The sequence below is a fragment of the Lagenorhynchus albirostris genome, chromosome 6 (assembly GCF_949774975.1).
Source record: "Lagenorhynchus albirostris chromosome 6, mLagAlb1.1, whole genome shotgun sequence".
Taxonomy (NCBI): Eukaryota; Metazoa; Chordata; class Mammalia; order Artiodactyla; family Delphinidae; genus Lagenorhynchus; species Lagenorhynchus albirostris.
The window spans coordinates 19,365,739-19,393,464 of NC_083100.1; the positions used below are offsets into that span (position 1 = coordinate 19,365,739).

General features: G+C 57.2%; 4 protein-coding genes across 7 annotated transcripts; 2 read left to right on the forward strand and 2 right to left on the reverse strand.

The window, feature by feature from the left end:
• The first annotated feature begins 270 nt into the window (after window positions 1–270).
• Window positions 271–15,298, forward strand: TMBIM1 (transmembrane BAX inhibitor motif containing 1). Its single transcript, XM_060152132.1, is given in 13 exon segments — window positions 271–548; window positions 7,693–7,746; window positions 7,748–7,925; window positions 9,134–9,234; window positions 10,031–10,095; window positions 10,309–10,362; window positions 10,774–10,824; window positions 11,350–11,389; window positions 11,641–11,678; window positions 11,856–11,943; window positions 12,259–12,354; window positions 13,402–13,455; window positions 13,844–15,298. Coding segments are annotated over 13 exon segments (1,119 nt in total). The 5' UTR covers window positions 271–395; the 3' UTR covers window positions 13,991–15,298.
• A 715-nt stretch (window positions 15,299–16,013) lies between these two features.
• LOC132522107 (probable hydrolase PNKD) lies at window positions 16,014–18,481 on the reverse strand. Its single transcript, XM_060152133.1, has 3 exons — window positions 18,400–18,481; window positions 17,471–17,639; window positions 16,014–16,389 (listed from the first exon to the last, which is right to left on the reverse strand). Exons 1-3 carry the CDS (start codon window positions 18,464–18,466, stop codon window positions 16,173–16,175), a joined length of 453 nt encoding a protein of 150 aa, XP_060008116.1. The 5' UTR covers window positions 18,467–18,481; the 3' UTR covers window positions 16,014–16,172.
• A 350-nt stretch (window positions 18,482–18,831) lies between these two features.
• On the forward strand, window positions 18,832–23,846 carry AAMP (angio associated migratory cell protein). 4 transcript variants are annotated; one of them, XM_060152127.1, is made up of 12 exons: window positions 18,832–19,036; window positions 19,497–19,652; window positions 20,054–20,086; window positions 20,382–20,501; window positions 21,003–21,142; window positions 21,396–21,540; window positions 21,818–21,901; window positions 22,001–22,116; window positions 22,277–22,380; window positions 22,502–22,592; window positions 22,787–22,941; window positions 23,362–23,846. In XM_060152127.1, the coding sequence occupies exons 1-12, from the start codon at window positions 18,916–18,918 to the stop codon at window positions 23,435–23,437; spliced, it is 1,341 nt and encodes a 446-aa protein (XP_060008110.1). In that variant the 5' UTR covers window positions 18,832–18,915; the 3' UTR covers window positions 23,438–23,846. The 4 variants fall into 4 exon arrangements, with proteins under 4 accessions (XP_060008110.1, XP_060008111.1, XP_060008112.1 ...); XM_060152128.1 differs by having other exon boundaries at window positions 18,833–19,036; window positions 19,500–19,652; XM_060152129.1 differs by lacking the exon at window positions 20,054–20,086 and having other exon boundaries at window positions 18,833–19,036.
• A 253-nt stretch (window positions 23,847–24,099) lies between these two features.
• On the reverse strand, window positions 24,100–27,323 carry GPBAR1 (G protein-coupled bile acid receptor 1). The gene is made up of 2 exons (XM_060152137.1): window positions 26,949–27,323; window positions 24,100–25,278 (listed from the first exon to the last, which is right to left on the reverse strand). The coding sequence occupies exon 2, from the start codon at window positions 25,231–25,233 to the stop codon at window positions 24,244–24,246; it is 990 nt and encodes a 329-aa protein (XP_060008120.1). The 5' UTR covers window positions 25,234–25,278; window positions 26,949–27,323; the 3' UTR covers window positions 24,100–24,243.
• Between the last annotated feature and the right edge of the window lie 403 nt (window positions 27,324–27,726).

Genomic DNA, 27,726 nt, shown 5'->3' on the forward strand with positions numbered 1-27,726 from the left:
CCAGTTCTCTGGGGCTCTGAAATATTCATCTCACTGGTGAGCTTTGGTTTCAAAGCTGGCGCCTTTGGCTTGGCCGGCGGTGGCAGGCGGAGCTAAGCGCTCCCTTGGGGCTGCTTTGTCAGGGGCCAGGGGGCAGCCATACTTCCGCCTCACCTGCCTGCTCTCCCCACCCCTCCAGCCATGAGGACCCAGAGAGCCAGTTTAAAACTTAGAAAGTAGTGGTGGGACCACACAGGGTCAAGTGCCCTGACTTCCTGTCATCTTGTGCTGTGACCTCAGGGTCTCACCTGTAAAAACAGGCACCTCAGAGAGGTAATGACAGGGTACACCTCAGGTGTGGGGAGAAGCTCACTTCATGAGCTGAGGTAATAGCCGACTCAGCTCAGCCTCCTCCCATGGGAATGGCTCAGCTGGAAGAGCGCTTCCATCCCCAAAACTTGTCACCCTGGACCCTTCAGAAAGAGCAGAAGCCCCAGGTAAGGGACACACACTGGAAGGGCCAGAGTGGAAGCTCATACAGCAACCTGGGGAGAAGGTCTCTGCTAACGGTATGGTTAACCCTGATGTGGGCTTTCTGGAGTATTCTGTTGGGAATGCCGTGGAGGGGATGGCCTTGAAAGAATCTTCCAACCCTGATTCTGGGGATCTAGGCCAAAACCTGGGCCTTGTTTTAAAGTAGAAATGATGCCCGGAAGTCCACAGGCCACAGTGCCAGGTACCTAGAGGGTCAGGGAGGAGGATGAGAATGAGTCCTTATTCTCGTATGTAATGATTGGTATTTTTTCCTATCACATGAAGGCGATGTTAAGGGATCGCAGCCTCCTGGCTCTGTGCTGGTTGGAGATGTCCCCCAGCCCTTGGCAGTGAGTCCCGTTTTGGAGATTATAGCGGCTGTGGGGACAGGGCAGAGGAAGGCCCCTTGCAGAGGATCCGGCTCTGAGAGTGAGGGGCCCTGCCTGGTACTGAATGTGACTATTCTGAGGGGCTGGGGGTGAGGACAGGTGTTTCAAGATATGAGGACTTAGGACATGAATCATTCTGAGGTCAGTCTGTAAAACAAAGGTGGCCTGGCCAGCGTGCCACAGGATGGTAACGAGGTGTGCCCTGATACAAATGTTCCAGCCTTAAGGAAGTTGCAGGAACAAAGCCGAACACGTTTGCTCAGTGCAGAACTTCTCAGAGGCTTCCTATGCCATTGCGCCTTGTAAATTTCCAAAAGGGGATATGGCTTGTTTTTCAGACTTATCTGTTTCTGAGGTCATCCATTAACATCTCTTGGGGCGGTGCTCTTTAGGGCAGTCTGGGAAATGCCTGGCTGGTTGAGTCTAGCTTTCCACTCTCTGGTTCGGGTAACTAATCCCTCTTCCTTTCCCCGATGTGGGCTGATTTGGGGGGAAAAGGAGGCCAAAGGAGGTCATTTGCCTGGATCCTCACAACTAGTTAGTGACAGAGTTAGAACTTGAACCCAGACCTCTTGCCTTCCTGCCTCGTACTCTTTCTCTTCTGCAGCGTATCGCTGTTTCTCTGCAGGCTCTGTGGTGAGTGAGACCCAGGAGATGCTGGTCCAGAGGGCAGTCTGGGAGGAGAGGGAGTTATGGCCACCCCCAGGCCCAGGTCATGCCCTGTGCCTCTGCCCCTGTAGCCATCCTCCAGACCACTTTCACATCCGGTGGAGATTCTTTAGGAAGCAAGTCATTCCGCCCTGAAGCCTTCTGCTCTGGTCTGTTAGGCTGTTCATTCAAAAGCAGAGACTCTTGGAGTCCGAATGGACTTTGATCTTTTGGTTCAGTGCGCTTGCTTTACGGATGAGAAAACTTGAGTCCAGAGATGTGCGGTGGCTAGCCCTGACTCACACAGTGGAGTCAGGACCAGAGCCAGGACAAGAACTCAGCTCCCTGCCTCCTAACCCAGGGCTCTGGCAAAGGTCAGCTTTCTACGAGGGAAAAGGAATTGGCGTCAACGAGAACGGTCTTCACTACGTCAGCTGGCCCCGCGTGTTGGTGTTCGCCTCTTCACACAGGTGACTGGCGGGGGCTTCAGGGGCTGTTGCTCCAGGCAGGTGTAAAGGCAAAGGGCACTCGAAGTCAGACGTCAGATCTGGGTTCAGACCTATCTCTGCTGTTCGCCTGCTGGGGGACCTTGGATCGGGTTTTCTCCGAATTTCAGTTTTCTCATCTTTAGGGTAGGGATAAGGATAGGCCCCTCATAAGGCCCTTGCGAGGAGCAGACATCCTTGGTAGCCGGTCGTAAGTACACGGTACTTGCTACTCTAAGTGGTTCTCTTCCTTCCCTGCCCACCGCAGGGAAGGGTTTGTCTCCCTTCTCTGCTGTGGGTTGTTCATTATCTGTCTGACTTTCCCCCTCCTCATCTTGAAGTTCAACTGAAAAAGGTAGGAGAAGATGAAACACAAAGGAGATGGATGGGGCTGTGTTTCTGAAGCTGCATCCAGCCCTGGTTATTGCTGTCTGCTTTCCTTATCTGCACTCCCCAGCTGTTCTGACCACTGGCTTGGCTGGGGTCTCCAAGGTCACCTGCACTGATGACACTGCTTTGCCCCCCTGGAGAAGGGTGATGGGGGGACCCTAGTACTTGGGTCTTCCCATGCCCTCCAGGGTGGCTTCCCCTTCCTTGGAGGCTGGAGCCATCTTCTCAGTTTCCGACTGGAGAGAGGCTACCCTGGTTAGAGCCCGGGGTGGGAGGGAGGTCATGGGTTGGCAGCCTTATCCGTTTCTGAGCAGGAGGGCATGGAGAACTGGGGGGATGGGGACTTGTTCTGGCTCTGCCTCAGCAATGCGGGCGCTGGCATCTGTTACTCTGAGTTCTCAGACAGCGGGCAGGGCTGGGAATGAAAGTTCCAAACCCATGACCAAGAGGGCCTGTCACGGGCTGGGCAGAAACTTTCGTGGCTCTGGGGTTTCCTGGTCTGTCAAATGACCAGATGATTTCTAAAGTTCATTCCAGCTCTGACATTTCAGTTTTTAGATCCTCTCGGCATCATCCTGTTGACCGCAGAGGCCAGGCGGACAGAAGGATAAGTTGATTCTGGGCCCCTTGGTCTGTGTGCGTCAGGCCTGGTGGCGTGCCCAGCCACTCCCGGGTGGATCTTTTTACTCCTCTGCCCTCCTGGCTATGTGCTGGGTTAGGAGGGTGAAGTGTTTGCTTGGAGGGGAGTGAAGAGCTGGGGGAGTTGGGGTAGGTAAAGGAAAAGGGAAGGAAGGAGGCTGTCACAAGAGGCCTGGTCACAGCAGGCCAGGGGCTGCGCTGCTGTGCCGGCTGGGTGGGGTTTCCTGAGATGCGCACTCTGAGCTATTCTTTCCATTCTGGCTCCGGGCACCCGTTCCTGGCAGGGAGGAGGGCAGGCTGCCTGGACCAGTCAGCTGCTCCTTTCCACCCCTCCCTCCGACACACACACATACACAGGCACCCTCTTGCTGTAACCCCAGTAGCTCCAGCTTCCTCTCAGCAGATTCCAGAGCCTTAACCCTTCAGATGCCCCCCAGGGAGCCTGAACCTGGGCCCCAGCTGGCTGGGAGCATGCTGGCCACACTGAGATGGCGCCAGGGGAAGGAGGTGGCTTCCCCAAGGTTGCCTCTGAAATCCTTGACAGCCAACAAGTCCTGTGTTTGAGCCCACCCACTTCCGATGGCTGGGCCTGTGGGTCATGTAGGAGAAAGGAGAGGTTCTGGCTCCTTCCTGATGGGACATGAGAATGGGGTCATGAGATGGGGAGCAAGCTTAGATCTAACTTGACAAGGATGGGGTGGAGTCTGAATGTCTTGATAAACTGCATTGGGAGGAAGAATGTTGTAATGATTCGAGCTGCCAGCAATGGAACAGGCTTGCTTCCTGTTGTTGGAGTGTGTATGCCAACAACAGAAGCCGAATGTCTGCTGTATTTTAGGAAAATTCAGGCTTCCGATGGGGAAACTTAAAGGTCCTTTTTGGCCCCTGGAGACTGTGAGCCCCTCCAGTAGCTACCAGCGGAACTCAGATGCCCTGATTCCTGGTTTCTAGTTTCTGGGTATCAATCATACTCACTTTGTATCTTCTCCTGCCTCTTTACCCTCCTTCCCTTTGGACGCCACATTCTCCTGCGGTTCCCACCTTTAGTCATAGTCATGAAAGTAAATACCGACCACTTCTCCCTTTCCCTACTACCTAGTCACGTGCCAGGCCCAAACCTCATCCCTAGCTGAGGCCTTAATGACGTGGAAGTGGCCAGCGCTCCATGTAGGTCAGGCCGTGGCCAGGGAGAAGGCTCAGAAGCTACCAATGCTGGCAGCCCTGGGCCTGAGGTTCCTGCCCCTCAGCTCGGAGGGGAGTGTGACTGAGCTTAGCTACTCCCCTGACTGGCCTGAACACTCTCTCCATCTCCGGCGCACAGGTCTCTACACCAGAGAGCTGGGATGTAGTCCTGGCCCCGGGCCCCACTTTGTGGCCAGGGACAGGTCACTCTACCTCCTCCTGCACTGTGGCTGGCTCCTGGTAAAGGGAGGGGTCAGCTTGCCTTAGATGAGTGAGTTTCCTTTCAGTGCTGACCTTTAAGAATCTCCATCTCTGACCACTCTCTCTCCTCCTGGTGGTTGCACAGGGTTTGCGGACCACGGGGATGATGGAATGGGCTGAATGGTTCAGCGTCCACTTGCTGTGTGAGCGTTCTTTTGTCAGTAGAGGGTCTGAGATGGGAAGCTTTGAGAAGTGATGTGAAGTTCGGATAGGCAGGGTGTCCAAACGAGGATGAGAGCAGAGACATTAAGAGCCCTGGAGTCGGTCTGGAGCTGACCGACTTCATCACACCCTAGCTAAGTAACCTTGGGCAAGTGACTTAATTCTCCTAAGCCTCTATTTCTTTATTGTAAAAAGGGATAACAACATATCCACCCTGTTGGGCTATCATAAGGATTTAATGAAATAATAACTAAAGATAGGCACTATTTTAAGTGCTCTACATAGATTTTCTCATTTAATTTTTATAACAACTCTGGTATAGTGTTAAACCCACTTTCCAGATGGAGAAACTGATGCATAGTGAGGTAAAGTGGTCAGTGCCGGTCTCTGGTGAGCACGGGCTGGTGGCTAAGCCTGCAGAGAACTGGACTGTGAGCTTCTGTGTTCCCTGCGGAGAGGTCTACTGGTGAGTTCCTCTGAAAAGAGAAGCGTCACAGGGAGGGGCAAGGGAGGGCAGAGGGCGGTTTCATGAGTCAGCGGCCCACTGTGCTGGACCGGAACCCCAGAGTCCTGGTGGCCTACCCAAGGCCGGCCTCGAGCTCCCTGATTCACCCTCTGGTTTGGGGAGGGACCTGTCTGCCCGGCTTGGCGGGTGGAGCATCTGGCTGGCGGGGCAAAGGGCAGGCCCCGCGCGGGTAACTGGGTTTGTCAGATAAGTCCCAGTCCGTTAGCGCTGGAAATGAGCTCAGAGATCATCTGGGTCACTCACCTCATTTCACAGAGGTGCGCCCTGAGGAGCCGACAGGACCAGGTCATGGTGACATCACTGTCAAGTGACTCGGCTGGGGCCTCCGACCACAGGGTCTTTACTGCCAGTGTCTCGCCTGCCGTGTTTAGCCTGTTGTCAGCTGGGCCCACGACAGTAACGATAGATAACCCTACTCCACAGGTGGCCCACCCGTGCTGCTTCCCGCAGACAGGATGCTGTCCTCCCGGTGGAGTTAAGGGGGGTGTTTGGAAGGGGAGGGGGGGAGGGCGCTGTCGGAAGAAGGAGCCTCTTGCCCCAGGGCAGGAGAGTCCAGTTTCTCTCCCTTCCTTTTTAAAAAAAGTCTATTAAGGGGATGCAGGTATTATAACTGCTCATGAATGTTATCCTACCCTGACAAACCCAAAATACTTTCAAAAACACTTACTATGCCTGTTTCTTAAACTCACACCACTCAGTGTTGGGTCTCCCCGTTCTCCGCTCCCTGTTTCCTCAGGGTGCTCTACCCCACCATGCAGGGCCTTCCGCCATGGCCGTGTCACACCCTCACTGTTGGGAAGGTTTTCTTATTTCTGACCTGACACATTCTTGATGTTCTGGTCCATTCACTCTGGGAAGATGGAGAACAGCCTTCTTCAGAATAACTCATTGACTTGGGCTGTTATTCGAGCCCTCCTCCCCGCCCCTCCCTGCTACCTTCCCCTCTCTGTGTTATCCCAGTCGAGAGAGAAGAGTTAAGACAATCCTTTATCTGCTGCCTGCACTCTGCAGGGAGCCCTCAAAAGAGAGGCCAGTTCTCCCGCCCTCCTGGCAGAGCTCTGGGATGTCTGCTGACCTCGATCTGGGCGTGCTTTCTCCCTGCGCGGTCCTGAAGTTCTTCCCTTGGGAGACACTCTAGGGGCCGGTGGTGGCCCTGTGAAGGGGCCCAGATTCTCTCAGGGCTTAGGGCCCTTCCAGGAACCTCCTCCTTAGCTCTTCCCAAGTCTTCATCTCTGCCACCTCAGAGGGGAACACCAGGCCCCAAGGCCATTTATTTGGCATAAGAGGGCCTAGAGAGCACAGCATAATATAGAGGACGCCTACCCAGGACCTTCAGCCTACCTCGGTGCTGGTTGTGCCATTCACTTGCTAGTTCTGTGATCTTGGGAGTCACTTCACTGTTCTGGGCCTGGATTCCCTTAGTGGAGTTGAGCATCTGGGGCTGTACAACTTTGGGGTCCCTTTGGGCTCTGTTTCTGGGGTTCCCTTCTCCTCATTCCTCAGCCCTCCCCTGGCTGTGGGGCTCTCCTCCCGCAGAGAAGGCACTGGCTGGATCTGGCGTGACTCCTCCGCGCTCTCTCCTATCCTGGCCGCCAACCCGGGCGGGTGGGGGGGGGGCAAACAGGCAGGAATCACAGGGACACCTGGCTTTCGATCACAGGGACACCTTGGCTTTCGAAACGTGTGTCTCCCCCTCCCGGGGGCTTCGGGGCCCTGCACTCCCTGGCACCCCACTCCCTGGCAAGGCCACGAAGAGAGTGGTGGCAGCCACAGGCTGTCGCATGCCTGACGCTCCTTGGCTCTTATTTGAAGGAACCAGAAAGTCCTGTCTCTGGCCTGCTTTTCTGCGCAGCCTCCCAACCCCCAGGGGCCATCCCCGTGCACCCACTTGCTCAGGCCTCTCGGGTGGCCCCTGACTCAGCCTGCCACGGTTGGCCCTCCTCCTCCGGGCCTGGCAGCTCCAGCCTGGGGCTAGCTTGTTGTCTTCAGCTTTGGGCCTTGGCTCTCCCCCAGCGCTGCCTTTCAGGCCGGGAGCTCCTGCCAGCTGCTGTGGGTGCTGGGCTGGCCCCTTCAGTGGGTCCCAGCTGGCCCTGTGACTCACCCGTGGCTTTGCTGGGGCCATTGGGCTTCTTCCCTGGTCACTGGAAGGCCTTCTTAAGTGAGCACAGGGGTGGGGGCGGTGTGGTTCCCAGGCCCGCTGCTCTCACACCACTGATGCCCAGCGACTGCTTCGGGCTCCCGCACCAAATCCCCGTCTTCCGCCTTCCTGTGGCAGGAGGCTACACAGAAAGGGCTGGCGTGAAGGCAGAGGGGCAGGGGCTGAGCTGGTGGGGTGGGTGGTACTGGGGGGATGGGGACGGTGGCCTGTGGGCAGGAAATGATGCGCTGTGATGGGGAGAGGAAGTCTGAGGCTTTCCTCTCCACAGAGGCAGGCTGGATTGGGGCTGAGTGAGCGGGGCCTGGGCACTCATGACTGCTTCTCTCGTCTTTCTTTCAGGTCCCAGCAGCTGGGGTCTCCCCTCAGCCCGTGAGCCACCATGTCCCACCCCAGTGCCCCCCCTCCGTATGAGGACCGCAACCCCCTGTACCCTGACGCTCTGCCCCCGGGGGTCTACGGGCAGCCATCTGTCCTGCCTGGTGGGTACCCTGCCTACCCACAGCCTGGCTACGGTCACCCTGCTGGCTACCCACAGCCTATGCCCCCCATCCACCCGACGCCCATGAACTATGGTGAGTCCCTGAAGGGCAGTGGGGGTGGGTGGGAGGAGGCAATACTCATAGCACTGAAGCTACTTCCCTTCCTTCCTTCTCAACTTCCTTTATCCCTTTTTTCAATCTTCTCTTTAGCTCTCTCCTTCTGTTTCCCCATCTTTGTTACCTCCCTGCTTTTTCCTTCAGCTCCTAGCCCCGCGGACCACCTGCCAGCCCCTTTATTCAGAAAGGAGACTGGGTCCGTAAGACACACACCAGAACTTACACATCAGATGAGAAAGTGGCTGGTGAAGTAATTAATTCCTTCAGAGCTGCGACCCCAGGAGGCCGCTTCCGTTGCCCAGCGAGGCAGCTGCCATCCCACCTACACTCCCCACTTCCTTAGGAGCTGCCTTTGGAACCCAAAGCACTTTTTTTTTTTTTTAATATTCTCGGTGCTGACAAATCCTCATCTCTTAAGGTAGCATCTGATTTTCGCCAACATCCAGAAGTCGTTTGGATGCTTGATAAACATCATGGCTGGTAAATTTGGTCAGAAATGAGATGAGATTAGAATGTGGTGAGATTTTCCTGTGTGGCTCACATGCGGATTTTGAAAGCAGCTCCCAAAGAGGCATTCAAAGAATGTGTTGAGCCCCTGCAGCATCTCTGGAATCCTGGAGCACAGCCAGCTGTCATCTGGCCGTACGTGTTCTGGTGTGAATATTGGTACATCAGTCACATTTATGGTCACGCCTCGTCCTGTGCACGCACACCCCTGATATTTCTGTTTTCCCCGAGTCCTAATGTTTGCCTGATGTAGATCAGTCTGCACACTCGGTTCTCCATCCTCCACACACGTGCGCTGTTTCTATCTTCCTTTTCCTCCTTCCACCCCCGAGTCCCCGCTCTGACTCCACCAGCCCCTCTGCCCCGCGCTTGCCTAGATTCCTCATGAGGTCGTGTCCCCTTGATGGCAGTGACCACAGGTGTTCACACCCCTCAGTAAATACATGCTGACGGAGTGGTCACACCTAAGCCCCCTTTGGCCAGGGGTACGCTGCTCCCTGTGGTACCAGCTCTGGTCACGTGGAAGGTACCTAGAGCACCTGGCTGGGGAGTTCCTGAGTTGTAACACATGTCTTTTGGCTGGAGATACCTGAGACTGTGAGATAGTGCCGTGGAGGCTTGGGGATCGAGGCCACACGTCCCAGGTCCCCAGTTGGTCATATGTGATCTGTCCCCAGGCTCAGGCCAGGGCTATGATGGGGAGGAGAGAGCTGTGAGTGACAACTTCGAATCTGGAGAGTGGGGTGACAGGAAAGTCCGACACGCCTTCATCCAAAAGGTGAGATATGGGTTGGGAGGCTGGTGAACCTGGGCCCCTGGGGCTGGGGGAACGGAGCCGGGGGACACTCGTTTCCACGCACAGGTGCTGCTGCCTTCTGGGTCCTCTCTAGCCCTGCACTCTCCTCAAAGGGGACCCCAGTTCCTCTAACCTGTGTTCGCCCACCTTTTGTTCCTCTGTTCCTTGACCTTGTTTTGGGGGGCAGATTCAATCTGGGAAAATCTGGGCAGCTTCTGCTGAAGTGTTCTGCCCCCTGCAAGCTTCCTTCTCCTGTTAGACGGGAGCAACTTGAAGCCAGAACTGATTGCACTAGCTCACAGCCCCTGCCCCCACGTCTCACGTCTGCCCAGCACCTGCTCAGGGTGGACAGATACCTGACCAATGTCAGGCTGAACCGCTGCAGGCGCGGATGCTGAACCTGGGAGTGCGGTGAGGCAGGGGGCAGAGGTAGGGCAGTGAGTGACAGTGCAGGCCAGGTGCTGGGCAGGGAGGGGGAGAGGACAGGGGGCAGTGGGGGGTGGGGGTCAGCCCTGGTGGGGGCGTGTACAGCATCTGAGCCCTTACTGGGGGCGGCCTGTCTGCCAAGCTGCAGCTGGGGCAGGCTCCCAAGTGGAAGAGGAGTAAGAGTAGATCCTTCAGAATGAGGCAGGAGACTCCTCCCTTGCTCTGAAAGAGGGGCCAGGGCTAGGGTGGTAAGGTCTTTGGGGCTCCTTGGTCTCAGGGCCCGGCTGCTTCCTGGGGAGAGTCCAGGAGTGCAGGGTGGTGACCGTGCTCCCCACCACTGCCTGTGTTCCAGGTTTACACCATCATCTCCATCCAGCTGCTCATCACGGTGGCCATCATCGCTATCTTCACCTTTGTGTGAGTCTCTAGGCCTCTCTGCACCGCTGGGAAGTAGCTCTGGGGTCCTGGGCTCTGGGTCACCTGCTGGGAGTGTGGCTTGGGGTGGGCCCTCAACTCAGAGGGACTGGAAGAGGAGCTGGGATGTGGGCGATTAGAGAAGAGGGGGCAGGGCCTCGGCAGGGAGGCAGACAAGCGTGGTGTGACTCCTCTCTTGTCCCCCCTGCTCCACAGGAAGCCCGTCAGCGAGTTCGTGAGGGCAAACCTGGCCGTCTACTACGCATCCTAGTGAGTCTGTGCTGCTCCCTGCACGGGGGCCAGGAGAGGAGGGGTGGCAGCTGACCAGCTTTTCGGGGCAGGGATCAGATCCTTTTGGAGAGGGGACCTCCCAGCTGTGCTGGGAAGTGGGGTGTGTGCCACTGAGTGTAAGCATCACGGAACTCCTGAGAGCCGGGGGTGGGGGACTGGTGTCGACGTGCGTCCTGCAGGACCATCCCCGTGTTCTGGCAGCCTCCTCCCTGGCCAAACCCCCCGTTACAGATGTCCTCAGTGCCCCTGGCTGGGTAGCTTCCCCTCACACTTCTAGATAGCTCTCTGGACCTCCAGCCTGCCGGTGTGGTGAGTGCCGCCAGGCTGGGCCGGGAGGGGGCCAAGGGGCAGAGGGGGTCTGGAGACTACTTCCCTGTCTCTTCTCCCCAGTGCTGTGTTCCTGGCCACGTACCTGACCCTTGCCTGCTGCGAGGGACCCAGGTGAGTCCCAGAGACTTAGACAGTGGGAAGGGATGGGGGTGTGGGGCTGTTTTGCACAGAAAGGGGATTCCTTAGAGCAGCTAAGTGGAGACGTACCGGCAGTGATGATGATGATGGTGGTGGCTATCGTTCGGCTGTGTGCAGAGTGCCTGCCGTGTGTGGGATCTATTTAGCTATCTAGCTGTTATTCTTACAGCTACCCTGCAAGATGTGTAGCACTTAAACTATTTAACAAATAGGAAGAACCCAAGGCTCAGAGAGGCCGAGGAACTTTCTCACAGTCACACAGGTAGTCAGAGAGCTGCAAACAAATCCACAGCCCAGGCTCCACAGCCCAGGTCTGTCCTATTGTCCCTCTTGTCCCTGCACAGACACCTGAGCAGGTATCAAGGGCCATGCCAGCCTCGCCTCCCCCAAGTCCAGGCCTAATTCTCCAGGCACATAAGCCAAGAGTCTCCTTCTGCTAATGGAGCCTCTGAGACCTGGTCGGCCCCACACCACTTAACTATGGTTTCTTTCCTTCAGACGCCGTTTCCCATGGAACCTTATCCTGCTGACCCTCTTTGTGAGTCTAGAAAGGTCCAGGGTGTGGAGATGGTGAGGGAGGGCTGGTCCCAGGGAAGGGATGGTGGAAGGCCGTGGTGGAAGATGTCCCTAGCTCTCTCCCCGACCTTACCCTGACCCCTGCCCTTGGTCTCCCCGGGCTTTCCTACTCAGTCACACGTATCGCCAGCTCTGGCAAACCCTCCTGGCCGTGCCTCCGGGGCTCCGGCTCTCTTCTTAAGTGTCTCACTCTGGTCTCTGTCCTTCCCTCAGACTCTTGCCATGGGCTACATGACCGGCACCATTTCCAGGTACGTTCAAGGACAGTTACTACACGGTGGTGTGTTTTATAGGGGAGCGTGGGGCATCTCTGGGCTGGCAGCCACCTATATGGGTGGATTCTGGGCACAATGCTTCCAGAAGTAGTAGTTTTGGAGTCATTCGTGTGTGGCATATGCCTCTGGCCTCTCTCAACTCCTTCCCTGCAGTGTGTATGACACCAAAGCCGTCATCATTGCAATGATCATCACTGCTGTGGTGTCCATTTCAGTCACCATCTTCTGCTTCCAGACCAAGGTGAGGGCACCGGAGGGCCCTTCCCTGGCCACCCCATCCCCCTGTTTTATACAGACCTGGCCTTCCGGGCTTGGCACATGAGCAGGCCTGGAAGGGCCCACACCCCTATGCCAGGCATTTCTCTCAGAGGCCTTAATCCCCTTCCCTTCACAACTACATCCACAAAACTGCTTCCTATGTCTGTCCTTAGAATGTCACGGTCACTCCCATGGCCCCCAGGAGGCAGCACTGGGACTCCCTGGAGGAAGAGGGAGGGCCTGGCTGGCTGGGCCAGGTGGCCCGTCTGACACGTGCCTCCCCCTCTCTTCCTGGCAGGTGGACTTCACCTCGTGCACAGGCCTCTTCTGTGTCCTGGGGATTGTGATGATGGTGACTGGCATTGTCAGTGCCATTGTGCTGTCCTTCCAATATGTGAGTGTCCCAGGAGAGCCGGAGTCACTGAACCCAGTGCCCAGGGCAGACTTTCTGTATATGGTGGTGTAGCAGGCCCCACAGGCCTCTGGCTTCTAGAACCTCTCGACTGGCTGGCAAAGGCACCCACGCTGAAGCGTCATCCTCTGGATTGGGGTATCTTTGGAAATGGCAGGTCCTGGGAGCCGTAGCACCTGAGGCCCTGGACAGCATCATGGGATTCCTCTGGGAAGCAGTGGTTAGATCTGACAGCTGAGACCAGGTTCTCAGAGGCAGGTTGCCAGAGGCACCCAGAGGACCGAGAAGATGGGCTTGGGTGGAAGAGACCTTAGCGATCACTGCATCTAACTCTTCTTTTATTCCAGTCAGCGGGAGGGGCAGCGTGTGAGGCCCCTAGGCTGAGGGGAGCTTCGTGGCGGGGAGGGGAGAACAGTGCTGAAAGGGGAAGCACATGAATGGGAGGGCCGCCTGCCCACTTGACCATGGCTGGCCCTGCCCTTCTGTGGACAGGCCCCTGGAGGGCTGTTGAGCAGGGCTGCCCTGGGGGTGCTCCCTGACTCCGCTGTTTATCAGGGTGGCTGGGGGGCTTCCCTCCCAGCCCTCTCCTTTAGTCTGTCCCTCCCAGGCTGGGCTGCAGGAGCACGGTCTATTGAAGGCTGACCATGACTAGGGTGAAGGTGATGGTGCTCTTCAAGCGGTGCATGCCTGGGTCTGCCCCTCCCAGAGCTAGAACTCAACCATTTTCTTTCTTCCAGAGCGTAGTGGACGCCTCTGTACCTTGACTAACTTTGGAGACTGGCTAGGCTAAAGGATGCTGTGATTGGTTTTATATGGGCATTGGACAATGGCCTCTGTTTTCTCTACCATATATGTTACTATTCTTAACTTCTCCCGGGATCTGGAAGGTAGAAGTAGTCCTTTCACGTAGCTAGCTTCCTGGATCTTCGCACTTGGCCAGACATCCAGGGGGGGAGGATGGTCCTGAGGGCCTGCCTCAGTCCAAGCTATGCTAAGGTTTCTAATGCCATCCCTGTCCTTTCTTCCCAGGTTTACTGGCTGCACATGCTCTATGCTGCTTTGGGGGCCATTTGCTTCACTTTGGTGAGACCCCACCCCCTCTAGGAAGGGGAGTTGAGGGGACAGAGGGGAGGAACTGTGAGGATGGTGAATGTAGGCTGCTTGGGAGGCAGGGAGTGGGGCCACAGCCACTCTTCCCTTTCCCTACTGTCCAAAGGTTCCACTGATTTTCTGGGCATTCCCGTCATCTCTTGTTCACACCACCTGCTATGAGAACTGTCAGTGGGCCGTATTATGGAGACGGTGTGTCTGTCTCCCCTTCTGGACAGTGAACTGCTTTAATGGCAGAGACCACGTGTTCTGCTGTTCGTTAATGTGTTCCCTAAGCATATCTAATGGCCCAGAGGCTCCCAGGACAGATCTGCTGACCACTGAGCCCCCGGGTCCTCATGTGTGGCTTCCTGTCCTGCAGTTCCTGGCTTACGACACACAGCTGGTCCTGGGGAACCGGAGGTACACCATCAGCCCGGAGGACTACATCACCGGCGCCCTGCAGATCTACACAGACATTGTCTACATCTTCACCTTTGTGCTGCAGCTCCTGGGGAATCGCGATTAAGGAGCACCTCCCGTTCCGCCCTACCCTTGGACTTTTCTTTCCCTAGAGGGCTGGGCCCTGTGATCTGGGTCTGGGCCTAGACCCCTTTCCTTCCCCTCAAGTAATATGCCCATTTTCCTTTCTGTCCGGGGATGGGTAGCCTCTCTGGCTGTGGAGGTGTAGGTACTTGGTGGGGTTGGAGGAACTAGGGACTAACTCACTCTTGCCCTTAGTGGACTTGGCAGGAACTGGGCCAAAGATGTGCATTCTCCCTCCGCCCACTATGGGGCACCAAATCCTTAACAGTTGGGGTTGGAGTGGGGAGGGATGAAAAGAGCCTATCTGATAGCTAAAATGGAATATGAGAGGTAGGAGGGACTTTCTGGTGATGGGGTTTCCTCTCCCACTTCTGCCTCGGGCTTCTGGACTTGATAGCTGGAGCTGTTTCCTCTCTCAGCCCCCAGCAAAGCCAGAGAGCTTTGCCCCCCACCTCCTGGACTCATAGGCATTATCCTGTACTTCTTCGGCAACCTTGGCGCCTTCTGACTCAGGAAGGTAGAGGGGGTTTGTGCCCGTGGGTCTCCCCTGCTTCATTCAGCCTCTTCTTTCGACAGCACATATATACTGATCTTCTGGGTTTCGGGTGGGGAGGAGGAGAGTGAGCAAAGCCAAGCGCAGAGGCCAGTACAGAGCAGCATCTATCCGGGGCTTCCTCACGGCTTGTGGTGGTAGTGCAGGCCCCTCTGCGGCCACCTGGTCCCCATTCTCCAAAGCTGCCTGGGGCCTCCCTGGTGCTTCTGAGATCTCTAGTCAGAGGGACCTCCTGCTTCCTGTGCTCAGGCTGCTCACAGCAGAAGGTGAGGGACAAAGGTCAGGAGATGGGATGGTGCGTATGATCACCACTTCCTGGCCGTGTGGTCAGGAAGCAACCAGGGTGAAGAGAGACGGGGGTGTAGGCAGGGGAAGTGCCTTGGGGTCCCCCACCCTGAGAGATACGGAAGCTTATTGTGGTACCCATGGTTCTTCCCTTCTGCTAACTCGGGGAGGGCCCCAAGAGGAAGGAGACGCCCTTCTTAGTTTGTTAACTCACGCTTGGGGGATTTAAGACTTGGGCCCCGTCTCTCCAGCCAGCTACCGCTTTCTTCATGACATCAAGTGCCTCAAGCTGGAATGGGGAAGGGGGACAAGGGTCACTCTATGGGCTGGGGCGGAGACCCAGTCAGCCCAAGGGTATAATTAGGGCTCCTCTATTAAGTATTTGGTCCTAAATATATCCCCAAAAAGGACATAACCAGAAATGTAATAAAGTTTAACGTTTAGAAGGTAAAACCCTGTTTGGCTCTGGTTTTCTTCACTTTAAGGTGTCATCAGCTCTGGGAGAACTTGTCTGGCTCTGCCCAATGCGTCCGCATCCTAGCTTTGCGTTCTGGCTTGTATCGTTTACCTTTTCTACGATAACCAAGTCTACTTTGTCCCAGCGCTTCCTGGTGATGGATGGCTCAACCCTCAACCCCAGGTCTGGCAGGGGCCGCTCAGAGCCATTGCACATGACCTTTTCTGCACCACGGACCCTTTACAAAAGTGCATGAGAGCCATGAATTCTCTTCCCCTCAAAACTATGTGTACACACGATTTCACATATGGGGCGTGGGGTGGGGATGGACCACAACGTTCAGGTTTAGAACTCCTGCCTTAGAAATCACTAGTTCAATCCCTCGTAACGAACAAGGAAACTGAGGCCCAGAGAGGTTGAGTCATTTGGACACAGCCAAGAGGATTAAGTGCTTTTTTAACCTCCACACCCTGAACGCCTTCTTTGATTCTCTTTATTATTTGTTTAGGCTGAATGGAACCCCACCCTCCTGGCCAGCAGCTCTGAGGGCTTGGTCCCCAGGGCCTGAGCCTAGGCTTGTACTTAAGTCTCTGTGGTTTCCCCAACCATTCAGCCTGGAACACTGAGGCTTCTGTGAGAGGGAGCACACATGAGTAACCAACCCCACACTCTGCCCCTCCCATCCCAAGGGACTCACAAACCCAGTCCTGGTTCCTTTCCACTCAAACACTCAGTAACTTTATTTGCCTTTGGCTGGTTTCTTGGGAGGGATGGGGCTGGCAGCAGCCTGGGCTTCATGCGCCCTCTGGTGGGCCTCAGAGGCAAAAACCAGAAAGGAATTGACAGTCTGGAGACCACAATCAATACAGTCTAGGGGAGAGTGGCAGTGTTCCTCACCACTGCACCCGGGGACCCATCTTCAGGAGTCGGGGCATGATGGGAGGAGGCCCTGAACCTCTGGCTCTCATACTCGCCCGTGTTGGATGCCCGCATGTTCTGCCGAGCCTTCATCTGCTTCAAACGGTCCTTGTCCACTTCCCGCTTGGTGAGGATGAAGAGGAGGATACCACAGGGGAAGCCGATGGCCCTAGGGGTGGGGAGATGTGCACGGGGTTTGGGGAGGGGCCAAGCCTGAGCCAGAGGAGCTGGGGAGAATCTCATTCCAGCCTCACCAATTGCACGAACACTGCAATACCACTCGCATCTATTCAGCCTCTGTGCTGGCTGCTGGAGGGTCCCCCTCGAATCAGATCCTGTCGCTGCCCTGCTCAAAACCCCGTAATAGCTCTCTTATCACTTCCTGGCCAAGTTCAAACTCCTAGGCACGGCACAAAAGGGCCAGTGTGGTTGGGTCTCTGCCCACCTCGTCATTCCTTTCCCCTTTAGCCTGACACTCCTCAGCATGAGCCCTGCCATCTCCTGCTGTAGCAACTGTGCAAGATTTTCCAGACAGCCCATCCTCTTTCCCTCTCCAAGTCCTGGCAAAGATTCCCTCTGCCTAAACCACCCCATACCCCCTCCCAGACTCCCCTTCTTAATCTGAGTAACTGCTACGTGGGAGGCACTTCAGTGTGGGGAAAGGTCATGGAGTCACAAGACCTGGTGAGAATCCAGCTCTGAGCCTCAGTTCCCTCCTCTGTAAAATGGGGATGTCCTATTTATCTCAGAAAGACTAAAACATTACGTGATAAAGTACTGGCACACCTTAGGTGCTGGAAAAAATGTTAATTTCCCCCTTTTTTCTTTTAATATTGATCAATAATACGTATTAAGATCAGAGTCAGATTCAAATAACAATGCACTGAACACCTTGTAGGTGCTACTACTATACAACTAATATAATCTCGCGTGATCTCAATTAAATCTCCATTAAAATCTCAATTGGGTCTTGCCCCAAGCTCCCAAAAGAGAGGATGAGGCCAGGGACCCAAATATGAATCAGATTAGCTCAGCTCACTCCACAGAAAACCCACTATCTCTCCAATTTCACATACTTTCCCAACTCCCTCCCCTGCCCCAGTCCTCTGAGATTCCAGTCCTCACACCCAGCAATCCGGTCTCCGCAACCTTGGATTCAGCTCACCACCTGAAACTTGGAGAAGTTTCTGGGTTCCACCCTCCCCTGATGCCACTCCCCACTGGTGGGCAAAGGGTTAGTTAAAACTCACCAGGCTAGTCCCACAGCTTTCATTGGGTTCTTGCCCCTCTTTCTGGGAATGTATTCCAGTGCAGGGGATAGGGGCTCAGGCTCCTCCTTGCACTCTGGGGAGCTGTGGCTTTGCAGTGCCCGGGTCCTGTTCTGGGAAGCCTTGTTAGCTGTGGCTCCTGAGAGAATCCCTGTGGATGGAGGCAAGGAAGGTAGGTAAGAGAAGGTGAGAAGAAAGCCCGGGGAAGGAATGGCTGAGATCTGAGGAAGGGGAGTGACTGCAGTTTGGAGTAACAAGTACCAGGGAAAGTCCAGAGGGAAATGGGAAAATCGCCATCGAGGTGGCACCTTTGAAAGCCACTTCCACGTCACTGCGGGCTCATCACCCTGGTGCCAGGAGAGCGAGCTTCGCTGTTCTTCATCTCATCAGACGACAGGATGTGAAGGACTGCAGTGGGGCTCACATTGAGACGTATGAAGGAAATCCGAGAAATGGTTTTCAAACTGCAGAATGTTAGTACTGGAAGGGAGCTTAAAGGTAGTCTACTCTATCCCCTCATTTTATAGAAGAGGAAACTGAAGCCCCAAGAGACGAACTGCTTCGCCCAAGGTCAAACTGCTAATTATCCGGGGCTAGAACCCAAGCCTCCAGAAGCCCAGGGCTCTTTCCTCTGCACTGCGGTGAGTGTGAAACACCTGGAGCACGGGAGTCTAAAAGGCTTCCTTGGGGCTCCCTTTCGCTGCAAGACCCCAGAGGTGTCGTGTAACGGGAAGGCTAAGGGATGGACTGGGTGACCTCTAGAGAGCATCTTTTAGCTCCCAGACTCTTTAAGATCCTGCAGAGGGGTGCGGGCAGTAATCGACAGCCCTGACCTCCTGCTATCCCCGAGCGGGATGTGAGTAAAAGGGTGCCCCCTGCAGTCCGGCCCTCCCCGGGGTCCCTCTCCTTACCCCGGAGGACGCGGGCATTTCTCGCCCCCCGGCCCTTCAGCGCCGTAGCAGCTACCACCGCCGCCATGTTCAGAACCCACCCCCCTTCACCGCGCTCCCCGCCGGGAATTGTAGTTTGCGTAAGGGGCCTCCCCCGCTCTTCCCGTCCAGCCTACAGAGCAGAAACTACATCTCCCAGAAGCCCACGGAACAGACCCGGGAGAACTACTATTCCCAGGAGATACCCCGGAGGCGCGCACGCTCGCTTGTTGCCCTCCTGTTGGGGGCGGAGTCAGGTCGGGCGGAGTTGGGTTCTCCTCTCCACGCCCCGGCTCCGTCTCCCAACTCTGCCCTGTGACTGGTGGTTAAGCCAACCCACCCCCTTCTCTATTGGTCGAGAGGCCGTCGCTCTCCCTGCCGGGGAGTCGCCTACGCCTACTTCCTCCCGGGAGGAGGGGCTCGAGTTCCGCGTCGTCGCGCAGAGCTGACTCTGGGAGGCGTTTGGGCCCAGAGAAGTGGGTTCGCCGCTTGCGCCGCATGGAGTCCGAATCGGAAAGCGGGGCCACCGCTGACACCCCTCCACTGGAGACCCTAAGCTTCCATGGTGATGAAGAGATTATCGAGGTGGTAGAACTGGATCCCGGTCCGCCGGACCCGGGTGAGAGCTGCCGATTCTCGGGCCACGGGACAGGAGGCGCTCACCACTGGCCTTTGACCCCTGCTTCTCTCTCTCTCCCCACCCCACCCCCACCCCACCACCCGCCACCCCACCGGTCATTCCTACCGACCTCCTTCGCCCTTCCCCTCTCCCCCAACCCCACACTTAGTTCTCAGGCCTGGCCGGGGTGGGGGTTCCTCTGACGCCTCCCCTGGCCCTTCCCCTCACACACCCCCCCTTCCCATCATTCCCTCGCTCCTCCCTTCCCACACGGTCCCTGGCCAACCCCAGGTCCACAGACCTCTCCTGTCCTCCGTCCCATACGCCCCCTCCCCCTGCCGCTTCACCCCTTCTGTCTGACCTCACCTTGCCCTCTTGCCACACGACCACCCCAGCCTCCCCGCACTTCCTATCCCTCTTACCGCCTGCCGAACCCCATCTTTTAACCCTCTCCCCAAAGCAGACGATCTGGCCCAGGAGATGGAAGATGTGGACTTTGAGGAAGAGGAAGAGGAAGATGGCAATGAGGAGGGCTGGGTTCTGGAACCCCAGGAAGGGGTGGTCGGCAGCATGGAGGGCCCAGACGATAGTGAAGTCACCTTTGCATTGCACTCGGGTAGGTCTCTGAGGAGATCCATCGTAAACCCAGTCCAGGTGGGCATTTGAGCATCAGCCATCCGCTGTGTCGGGAGCATTATGAGGGACACAGCGGTGGGAAAATGCTGGCCTTGCCCTGGAGGAGCTCACAGGTAGGGGGGCAGTATGATGGAATAATGGAGAGCTTGGCTCCTGGAGTCAGTTGAGACACTTGGGTTCAAATCCTATCCCAGCTACTCGTCTGTTTATGATCTTTATTAAAGTCTCTGGGTTTTAGTTTCCTTTTAAAAAGTTGTCACTGGTAAAAGTTCTTTTATTGTGAATTACAGGTAATAGTACCTTTTGGAGCATGTTTTAGATAATCCTCTTAAATATTAGCTCTTAATAAGGAACCAGTAACATGACGCTTTCCTCACTCAGACCCCAGACTGGTGGCATCCCATGCTGAGAATTGTAAGCGCTGCACATGTACCTTTCTCTTGTCCATGGCATCAGTGTGGGGTGGTGAAGGGAACAGCACTGAAGGGGGATCTGTCCTGGAGAAGGACTTAGAGTTCGGCAAGCTTGGGGAGGGATTTCTCCAACAACCTGATGCTTGAAACTTAGAAGAACTTGGATGCGCCCTTCTTTTCCAGGAGGAAAGAAGTGTTACTTTGTGTGGAAGGGGGTGGGCTTCCCAAAGGTCCCGAAGGACAGAATCCTGGGTGGGAGCCCTGTCTCCTTACTCATGGAGTATCTCTTGGGACAGCATCTGTGTTTTGTGTGAGCCTGGACCCCAAGACCAACACCTTGGCAGTGACAGGGGGCGAAGATGACAAAGCCTTTGTGTGGAGGCTCAGCGACGGGGAACTGCTCTTTGAGTGTGCAGGTGAGCGGGCCTGGGTGAGGTCCTGCCCCTTAGAGGTCTTAGGGGGCTGGCCTGCAGCGGTTGTACATCCAATAGCCATTTATGGACTCCCGTTTTGCCAGCTCTATACTTGGCCTGAGGGCCCCAAAGAATAAAATGGTCTGTTTTGGGCATAGGGGAGGGAGGCACTGATTGGCTGAGGGAGTCAGGGAAAGGCCTGGGAGGAGGTGACACTAGTGAAGGAGAATTGGGGCAGGAAGGAGGCTGTGAGTATTTCAGGCAGAGATGTGGAACGGACAGAATGGGGAAGACATAGGCCTGGGCTATACATGGTTGAGTGGGGGGCCAGCAGTGTCTCCCCTGGGGAGACATGGGGATGTTGGCTTCTGGAGCAGCTCTGAGTTTGGACCCATCCTTTTTTTTCCCAGCTGGTCCTTTCTGGGGGCCAGATACCTGGGTCCCGTGTCCCCAGCACCAGGTACGCTGATGCTCTCTTCTCTTCCTGCCCACGCTTCTCTGCAGGCCACAAAGACTCTGTGACCTGTGCTGCTTTCAGCCACGACTCTACCCTGGTGGCCACAGGGGACATGAGTGGCCTCTTAAAAGTGTGGCAGGTGGACACCAAGGAGGAGGTCTGGTCCTTTGAAGCAGGAGATCTGGAGGTGAGATCATCAGAGTGGGATTCAACTCTGAGGGCCGGGGGAGGGGTGAGACCCTGGGGGTCCGTGCCACCTTGAGCAAACCAAGCCAGCTCTGAGCCGGTACACCCCCAGAGTACAGCAAGAATGTCTAGGCCCATTCCCTGGGATGTGCCTGCTGACTCAGAAGCGGGGAAAACTTGGCAGACCTCATGGGGCAGACTCCTAGGTGAGATGGGGTGAGGGGCCTCCCTCTTGAGCCTTTGTCTCTGCCCAGTGGATGGAGTGGCACTCTCGGGCACCTGTCCTACTGGCGGGCACGGCTGACGGCAACACCTGGATGTGGAAGGTCCCGAATGGTGACTGCAAGACCTTCCAGGGCCCCAACTGCCCAGCCACCTGTGGCCGAGTCCTCCCTGATGGTGAGAGCAGCTTTCCTGAGTGCAGAGAGGTGGGGACCAGGGTTACGCGTCTCCCTGGCTCCCTCCTGGGCCACCGCCAGCGAACTCTGAGGCCTGCTCTTGGGAGCACTGACCTCCCAGGCCCCAGAGCAGACAGCTCCCCCTTTCCACCCGGGACTGGGTCTTCCCTGGGGCGCTGTGTGTTCCCTCACTTCCTTGCCCCCATCCCCTCCCTCCCCTGCTGATGTGTCTGAGTGTGCTATCTGTTCTCTCCTCATCTCCATCTCTGGCCCTTTAGGGAAGCGAGCTGTGGTCGGCTATGAAGATGGTACCATCCGGGTTTGGGACCTGAAGCAGGGAAACTCTATCCATGTACTAAAAGGTATCTGGGGTGGGGAAGGTGTTAACCTAGGCCTTTGTGGGGCAGGGGCTGAGACCTGGGACAGGATGAAATCCGACTTATTCCTCTGCTTCATCCTAGGGACCGAGGGTCACCAAGGCCCTCTGACCTGTGTTGCCACCAACCAGGACGGCAGCCTGATCCTCACTGGCTCTGTGGACTGCCAGGCCAAGCTGGTCAGTGCCACCACCGGCAAGGTGAGTGGGACCTGGAGCCTGGCTCTGGGGCCTCCGCTTTCTGCGTCTCCTCCCCTTTGTCTCTTATCCTTCACCCAGCCTCCTTGCCCCACTGCCTTTCTTCTCTTAATAGAGGACCATGTTTCCAGGCTCTTCTCTGATCCTCTCCCCTGGCTCATAGGTGGTGGGCGTTTTCAGACCCGAGACCGTGGCCTCCCAGCCCAATCTGGGAGAAGGGGAGGAGAGCGAGTCCAACTCCGTGGAGTCCTTGGGCTTTTGCAGTGTGTGAGTGTGAGCGGGGCCTCAGCCTGACACGAGAGCAGGGGGCTTGGGGGAGGGGGCCTGGGCTGGGGGACCCCGAGTCCAGGTCCCTCCACGAGCTGTCGTGATACTCTCCTCTGCCCAGGATGCCTCTGGCAGCTGTTGGCTACCTGGATGGGACCTTGGCCATCTATGACCTGTCTACGCAGACCCTCAGGCACCAGTGTCAGCACCAGGTACAGGCAGCCTGGAGCCATGGCCACGGCCATGGGAATCCCAGGTCTCTGGGAGCGTCTGCCCCAGACCTGGCTCCTGTCTGGTCCTTCCCTATGGCCCATAGTCCCTCCCTCCCTCCTTGAGAGGTGGGAGCAGATGCCTGTCAGCTCTCCCGCCCCTGACCGCACGCCACTTCTGCCGTACCCTGCTGCAGTCGGGCATCGTGCAGCTGCTGTGGGAGGCAGGCACCGCCGTGGTTTACACTTGCAGCCTGGATGGCATTGTGCGCCTCTGGGACGCTCGGACCGGCCGCCTGCTTACTGACTACCGGGGCCACACGGCCGAGATCCTGGACTTTGCTCTCAGCAAGTGAGTGAATTGGGCAAGGGCTGGGGTCTCTGTGTTTGGAAGGTGGGAATAGCCCATGGGGGTGTCACAGGGTCCTTAGGGTATAGGGGGCAGCTAGGCCCCAAGGCCTGGGCCTGCCTGTGAGGCAGGAGAGCTGGCAAGCCTGCGGGAGTCATCTTCCATTGACGGTGCGGCCTCACATCTCATCCCCTGGGCGCAGGGGCTGGGACCCCTTCCCCCATGCGGGCGGCTCTCCTCTGATCCCCTTGCTGGTTGCTGGCTTCAGGCGTGTTCACTGGGTGTGGGTCCGCCCAGCGCCAGGCACTAGGGGTCTGGAGTTGAGGATGAGCTGCAGGAGGTCCCCAGAGGGCCCCTGGGTGGTGGGCCTGGGGTGGGCCCCGAGGTCTTCCAGTCCCTCCCAGCTGTGTCTTCTGTCCACAGAGATGCCTCCCTGGTGGTGACCACGTCAGGAGACCACAAAGCAAAAGTATTTTGTGTCCAGAGGCCTGACCGCTAACAGCTGCAGCCTCTGCTTTGTGTCTGGTGTGGAGGGGGCACAGAGATCCCCATCAGCAGAGGCGGTAGGGTAGGAGGGAAGAGGAGGGGACGGGCCTTGGACTCACTTTGCAACCACTTCAAACTGACTTGCCCCCTCTCTGTCCCTTTCTTCTCTTAAGAGTCCCACCCCTCGGGCCCCTCCTTCCCGCCCTCTCCCTCGCCCAGACCTGGCACGCCCTTCAGAGGGAGGTTCAGACCTCTTTCTCTTTCACTTCCTTTGCTGGTGTGAGCCATGGGGGTGTGTATTTGTATGTGGGGAGTAGGTCTTCGAAGTTCCCGCTCTTTCCCTTCCCAAGTCTCTGGGGGCGGAAAGGAGGAAGAGATATTAGTTAACAGATTTTAAAAATGTAAATAAAATATACTTCCCAGAGACGTGTCTGTGTGGATTTCGTGGTGGCCGGACATGAGGAGGAACCAGTGAGGGGCGTGTCGGGGTGAGGCTCCCTGCCACATCTGCTGGATCTCAAGGTGCCTCAGCTCACCCCCTCAGGCAGCAGCATCCTCACCTACAGCTAGCTGCCTGCCTGCCTGGAACTGGAATCTCCCTGGATCCTCTAGGTTCTTTCCGCAGCTGCTCGCCTGTCCCTCCTTTGCTAAGATGTGGAATGAGATAACCACAGCTGGGAGCCAGGGGAGCTTTATTCAGTCAGGGTGGGGTCGCATAGGGGCAGGGTCTCTGATCCAGAGGTGCGGGGGTAAGTGGAGATGGGCTTGGTGGCCAAGATGGACGGATGCTTCTAGTAGGAACGAGCAGGGGCCCCTCCCCTAGTTCAAGTCGAGGTCCATGCTGCTTTGGTTGCTGGTGTGGTAGGCGGGGCTGGGTCCAGGACTGCCCTGGGGTCTTCCCCGCAGCACCCGGAGCCACTTCTGGGCGGCCGCCCTCCAGGGGGCCGTGTAGCGCTGATCACCCAGCCCCATGGCCACGGGCACGGCCGCCGCACTGGCGCTGCCCAGGGAGATGAGAGACAGCAGAGTTCCGGGCCCCAGCGGCGGGCGCTGCTCATAGGCCAGGACAGAGAGGAGCAGGGTGGCCACGTAGGGCCCCCAGCACAGCCCGAAGAGCAACGTGGCTCCAGCCTGTGCCCTGGCCTGCCGCCAGGTGAGGGCGCGGGCCAGGGCCGAGGGCGCGCCGCGGCACACGGCCCGCTCCAGCCGGCGGATGTCCTGTAGCTGACGGCGGGCGGTGGCCAGCACGTGGACCGAGAGAAGGGCGGCAGCGCCCACGGCGGGCAGCAGGACCCCATAGACTTCGAGGTAGAGGTAGGGGGCTGGGAAGACAGCCTGGGAGCTGCAGTTGGCCCCAGGGGCCCAGTGGTTCCAGCCCAGGGCAGGCAGGCTGGCAAAGAGCAGGGGGCCAGCCCAGGTGAGGAGCAGGGCCATCCGGGTGCTCCCGCGGGGCCGCAGAGGCCGCAGCACTGCCATGTAGCGCTCCCCGTGCACCAGCAGAAGGTTGGCAAGCAGGGAGAGGAAGGAGAAATTGGGAGCCAAGTAGAGGAAGAGGCAGGACCAGTAGCCTCGGCGGCTCTGGTTCCATAGGCCTGGCAGCACGGGCAGCGCCAGCCCGGTGAGCAGCCCGGCCAGCAGCAGGCTCAGGAAGAAGCAGCCAGCGGGTGGGCCGCGCAGGCGGTGGTCCCTGGCGATGCCCAGGGCCAGGAACAGGTTGGCAGCGACGATGAGGCTTGCCAGGGCCAGGGAGAGCCCCAGGGCCCCTGCGGGAATGGGGCTGGGCATCTCCCTGGTGCTGTTGGGTGTCATCTTGGGCCTGGGGACGGGAGAGACCTGGAGCAGCAGCGGGCGTGCCTAGATGGAAGATGGGGCAACCGGAGTTAGGGTGGGGCTGCAGGTCACTGTCTGCTCGGCAAGGCTGCACATTAATCCAGAGGTCGCAGACCAACAGACTGTGGGCCATATCCTGTTTGCTGATACACATTTTCCCCCCAATGAATTGCCAATTAAAATTTACATAAAAATTCATATTTTGGGCTTAAAAAAAATCAGGTCCTGCCTGTATGATAGCAACCAGCTGGAGTTGAGTTGTGGCTGCCTTCAGACAGCTCCCACAGTCCCCACCCAGCCCTGTCGGCCCATTTCTGTTATCTGTCTGGTCCTCTCTGGGCAGCTGTGTTTATGCCTCTGTTTAGGCTGAAAAGTGGACCCACCCATCCCCAAAGCATTTTGACCATCCCTGCCTCCACCGGGTGAGGCATCTAACAAATTAGCTGACAGGATAGGATAGGGTCTGGCTGGTGTGTAGTGGTCCTCTGGCCAGCCAACAGTTGATGGCCTCCTTCGGGCTGGGGCCAGAGCCGGGACAAGGGACTCGGGGTGGGTGCTAAATGAAGGAGGGCGGTCCTTGTCTTCAGATGCTCGCAGGCTCGTGGGCACCCGTGCATTAAGAGGTGGTAGGTTGCTAAGGATTCGGGGTGCAGGTAGGGGCAGAAGTCACCCTGAGGCAGGGCTCACTGAGTTAGTGATGAGGCCAGGGCAATGGGTGGCAGCAAGGGGTTGCCCGGTCCCTTGCACCTCCCCTCCATCCGCCTTGTCACCAGTTACACCTCAGTGAGCAGCCTCCGGGCAGGACTTCCAGCCCATAAACTTGACGCATCCCTACCTCTCTAGCAACAGGGCCTTTCCTGGGAACTGGAGGAGGGGAGGAGTTGCTGGGAGGGGGGAGGGTTGGCAGTGAATGTGCAGATGCTGGCGGCAGAGGGCTGAAGCGAGCCCAGAGAGGGAGGAGGAGCCGCTGGGCAGGGCCTGGCCTCTCTGTGGCTCTGACCTGTCCCAGTCCTCCCATGCCCTGTCCCCACTGCCACATCATAGGGATGGGGGACAGGGGAGGGGTCCTGGGCCCTGTGGGAACTCCTGCTTCTGTCAATGGGAGCAGCCGCTGTTGCTAGGATTAAAGTCAAGAGGGAAAGGATTCCTACCTGCCCCCTCCCCCGGGTCAGAGGATAAGAGGGCCCCACGGCCACCCTGAGCGCAGGAGATGTTGCCCCTTCTATCCCCAGCTCCTCTCAGGTCCCCCCAAGCTGCTGCACCCCTTTACCCTCAGCTTCTGTTTCTTCTTCCTCAACCTCCCCCAGTGCCGTCCGCTGGGAACATCTTCGCCTCTCCAGCGGCCCTCCAGTTTCTGTTCCCCTTCATCCCTGCACTGTCAACTTTATTAAACCCCAGGAGACCTCAGAGTCCGTTACTTCAATCCTGGACTCTGGAGTCATGGGCTGGAGCTCCCAGCTCTTCGCTGGAGTGAGTCTCCCACCCTACCTCCAACAGACCAGCGAGAAAGGCAGGGTCGGCCGCCGGGGCAACTTCCCAGCAGTCTTATGGGTGTGCTGGCCGTGTGACCTGCACAACCCGGAGGCTCTGGTGGCTCAGGCTGCGTGCAATGGCCTCTGCAAGATCTGGGGTCGAGGTCTCCAGGTGTGGCCCGGGGGCCGGGTGGGGAAGGGGGAGAGGGGGTAGGTACTCACATGGCTGTGAGGGACAGGTGTTGCTCCCCCAGCCTGGGCTTCTCCTCTGAGTGTCAGGGAGTTGTCGCAGCCAGCGCTGCAGGGCTTCTGGCGATGTCTGGTGTCCTGACCGGTAATGGCATGGTACCTCCACTGTGCGAGTACAGCAGGGCCCCGGCTCTCCACTGCTCTCCCTGGCTCTGCCCTCGCCTGGGTTCCTGGAGGGATGGAGCTGAGGCTGGCGGGGATCAGCCTGGCCCCGCCTCTGGGGGGTGGGACCTGGCACACCCTGAGCTGCAGTACTGGGAGGCCTTCCTCCCCTTTCTCCAGTGCCCCCTCCTTACCCTCCTGTACCAGTGGTCCCCTCTCCAGCCACTGGCCATAGCTTGCCACCAAGGCAGGTCACCCAGCTTGGAGCCCTCTGGCCCGCTACTGCTTAGCTAATCTGAGAAATGCATTCCAGCTAGTGAACAATGATTTAGTCTACCTTCTCCACTTCCCAGCTCATATATTTACATTTTATGAGCCTTAAACCCCTGGAGTGGCCAAGCCAGCTGACAGTGCCAGTCCGCACAGTGGTGTGTCTGGTGGTGGTGGGGGGGGGTGTTTGGAATATGAGAATCTTCACTGCCTGCCCTTCCTATCACCTGGTAGGGAATTTCAGCTTATAAAGCCAGGCTTGCCTTCCAGAATCTGGGGTCATTCCACACTTTTCTCAACTACTTTGTGAGTCAAGTTCTGGGCTATGAGGCACAAATAGCTCTGGGGTTGTGACTTGGGGCAAGCTACCTCTGGGCCT

Excerpts from the sequence above, each read along its gene's own strand:
- AAMP (XM_060152127.1), top strand. The coding sequence starts at position 18,916 with ATGGAGTCCGAATCGGAAAGCGGGGCCACCGCTGACACCCCTCCACTG. Across the intron at positions 21,541-21,817 it reads TGGCCGAGTCCTCCCTGATG|GGAAGCGAGCTGTGGTCGGC; the intron begins GTGAGAGCAGCT and ends CTGGCCCTTTAG. Across the intron at positions 22,117-22,276 it reads TCAGTGCCACCACCGGCAAG|GTGGTGGGCGTTTTCAGACC; the intron begins GTGAGTGGGACC and ends CCTGGCTCATAG.
- LOC132522107 (XM_060152133.1), bottom strand. The coding sequence starts at position 18,466 with ATGGCGGCGGTGGTAGCTGCTACGGCGCTGAAGGGCCGGGGGGCGAGA. Across the intron at positions 17,640-18,399 it reads AAATGCCCGCGTCCTCCGGG|GGATTCTCTCAGGAGCCACA; the intron begins GTAAGGAGAGGG and ends CTCCATCCACAG. Across the intron at positions 16,390-17,470 it reads AAAGCTGTGGGACTAGCCTG|GGCCATCGGCTTCCCCTGTG; the intron begins GTGAGTTTTAAC and ends CCCCACCCCTAG.
- GPBAR1 (XM_060152137.1), bottom strand. The coding sequence starts at position 25,233 with ATGACACCCAACAGCACCAGGGAGATGCCCAGCCCCATTCCCGCAGGG.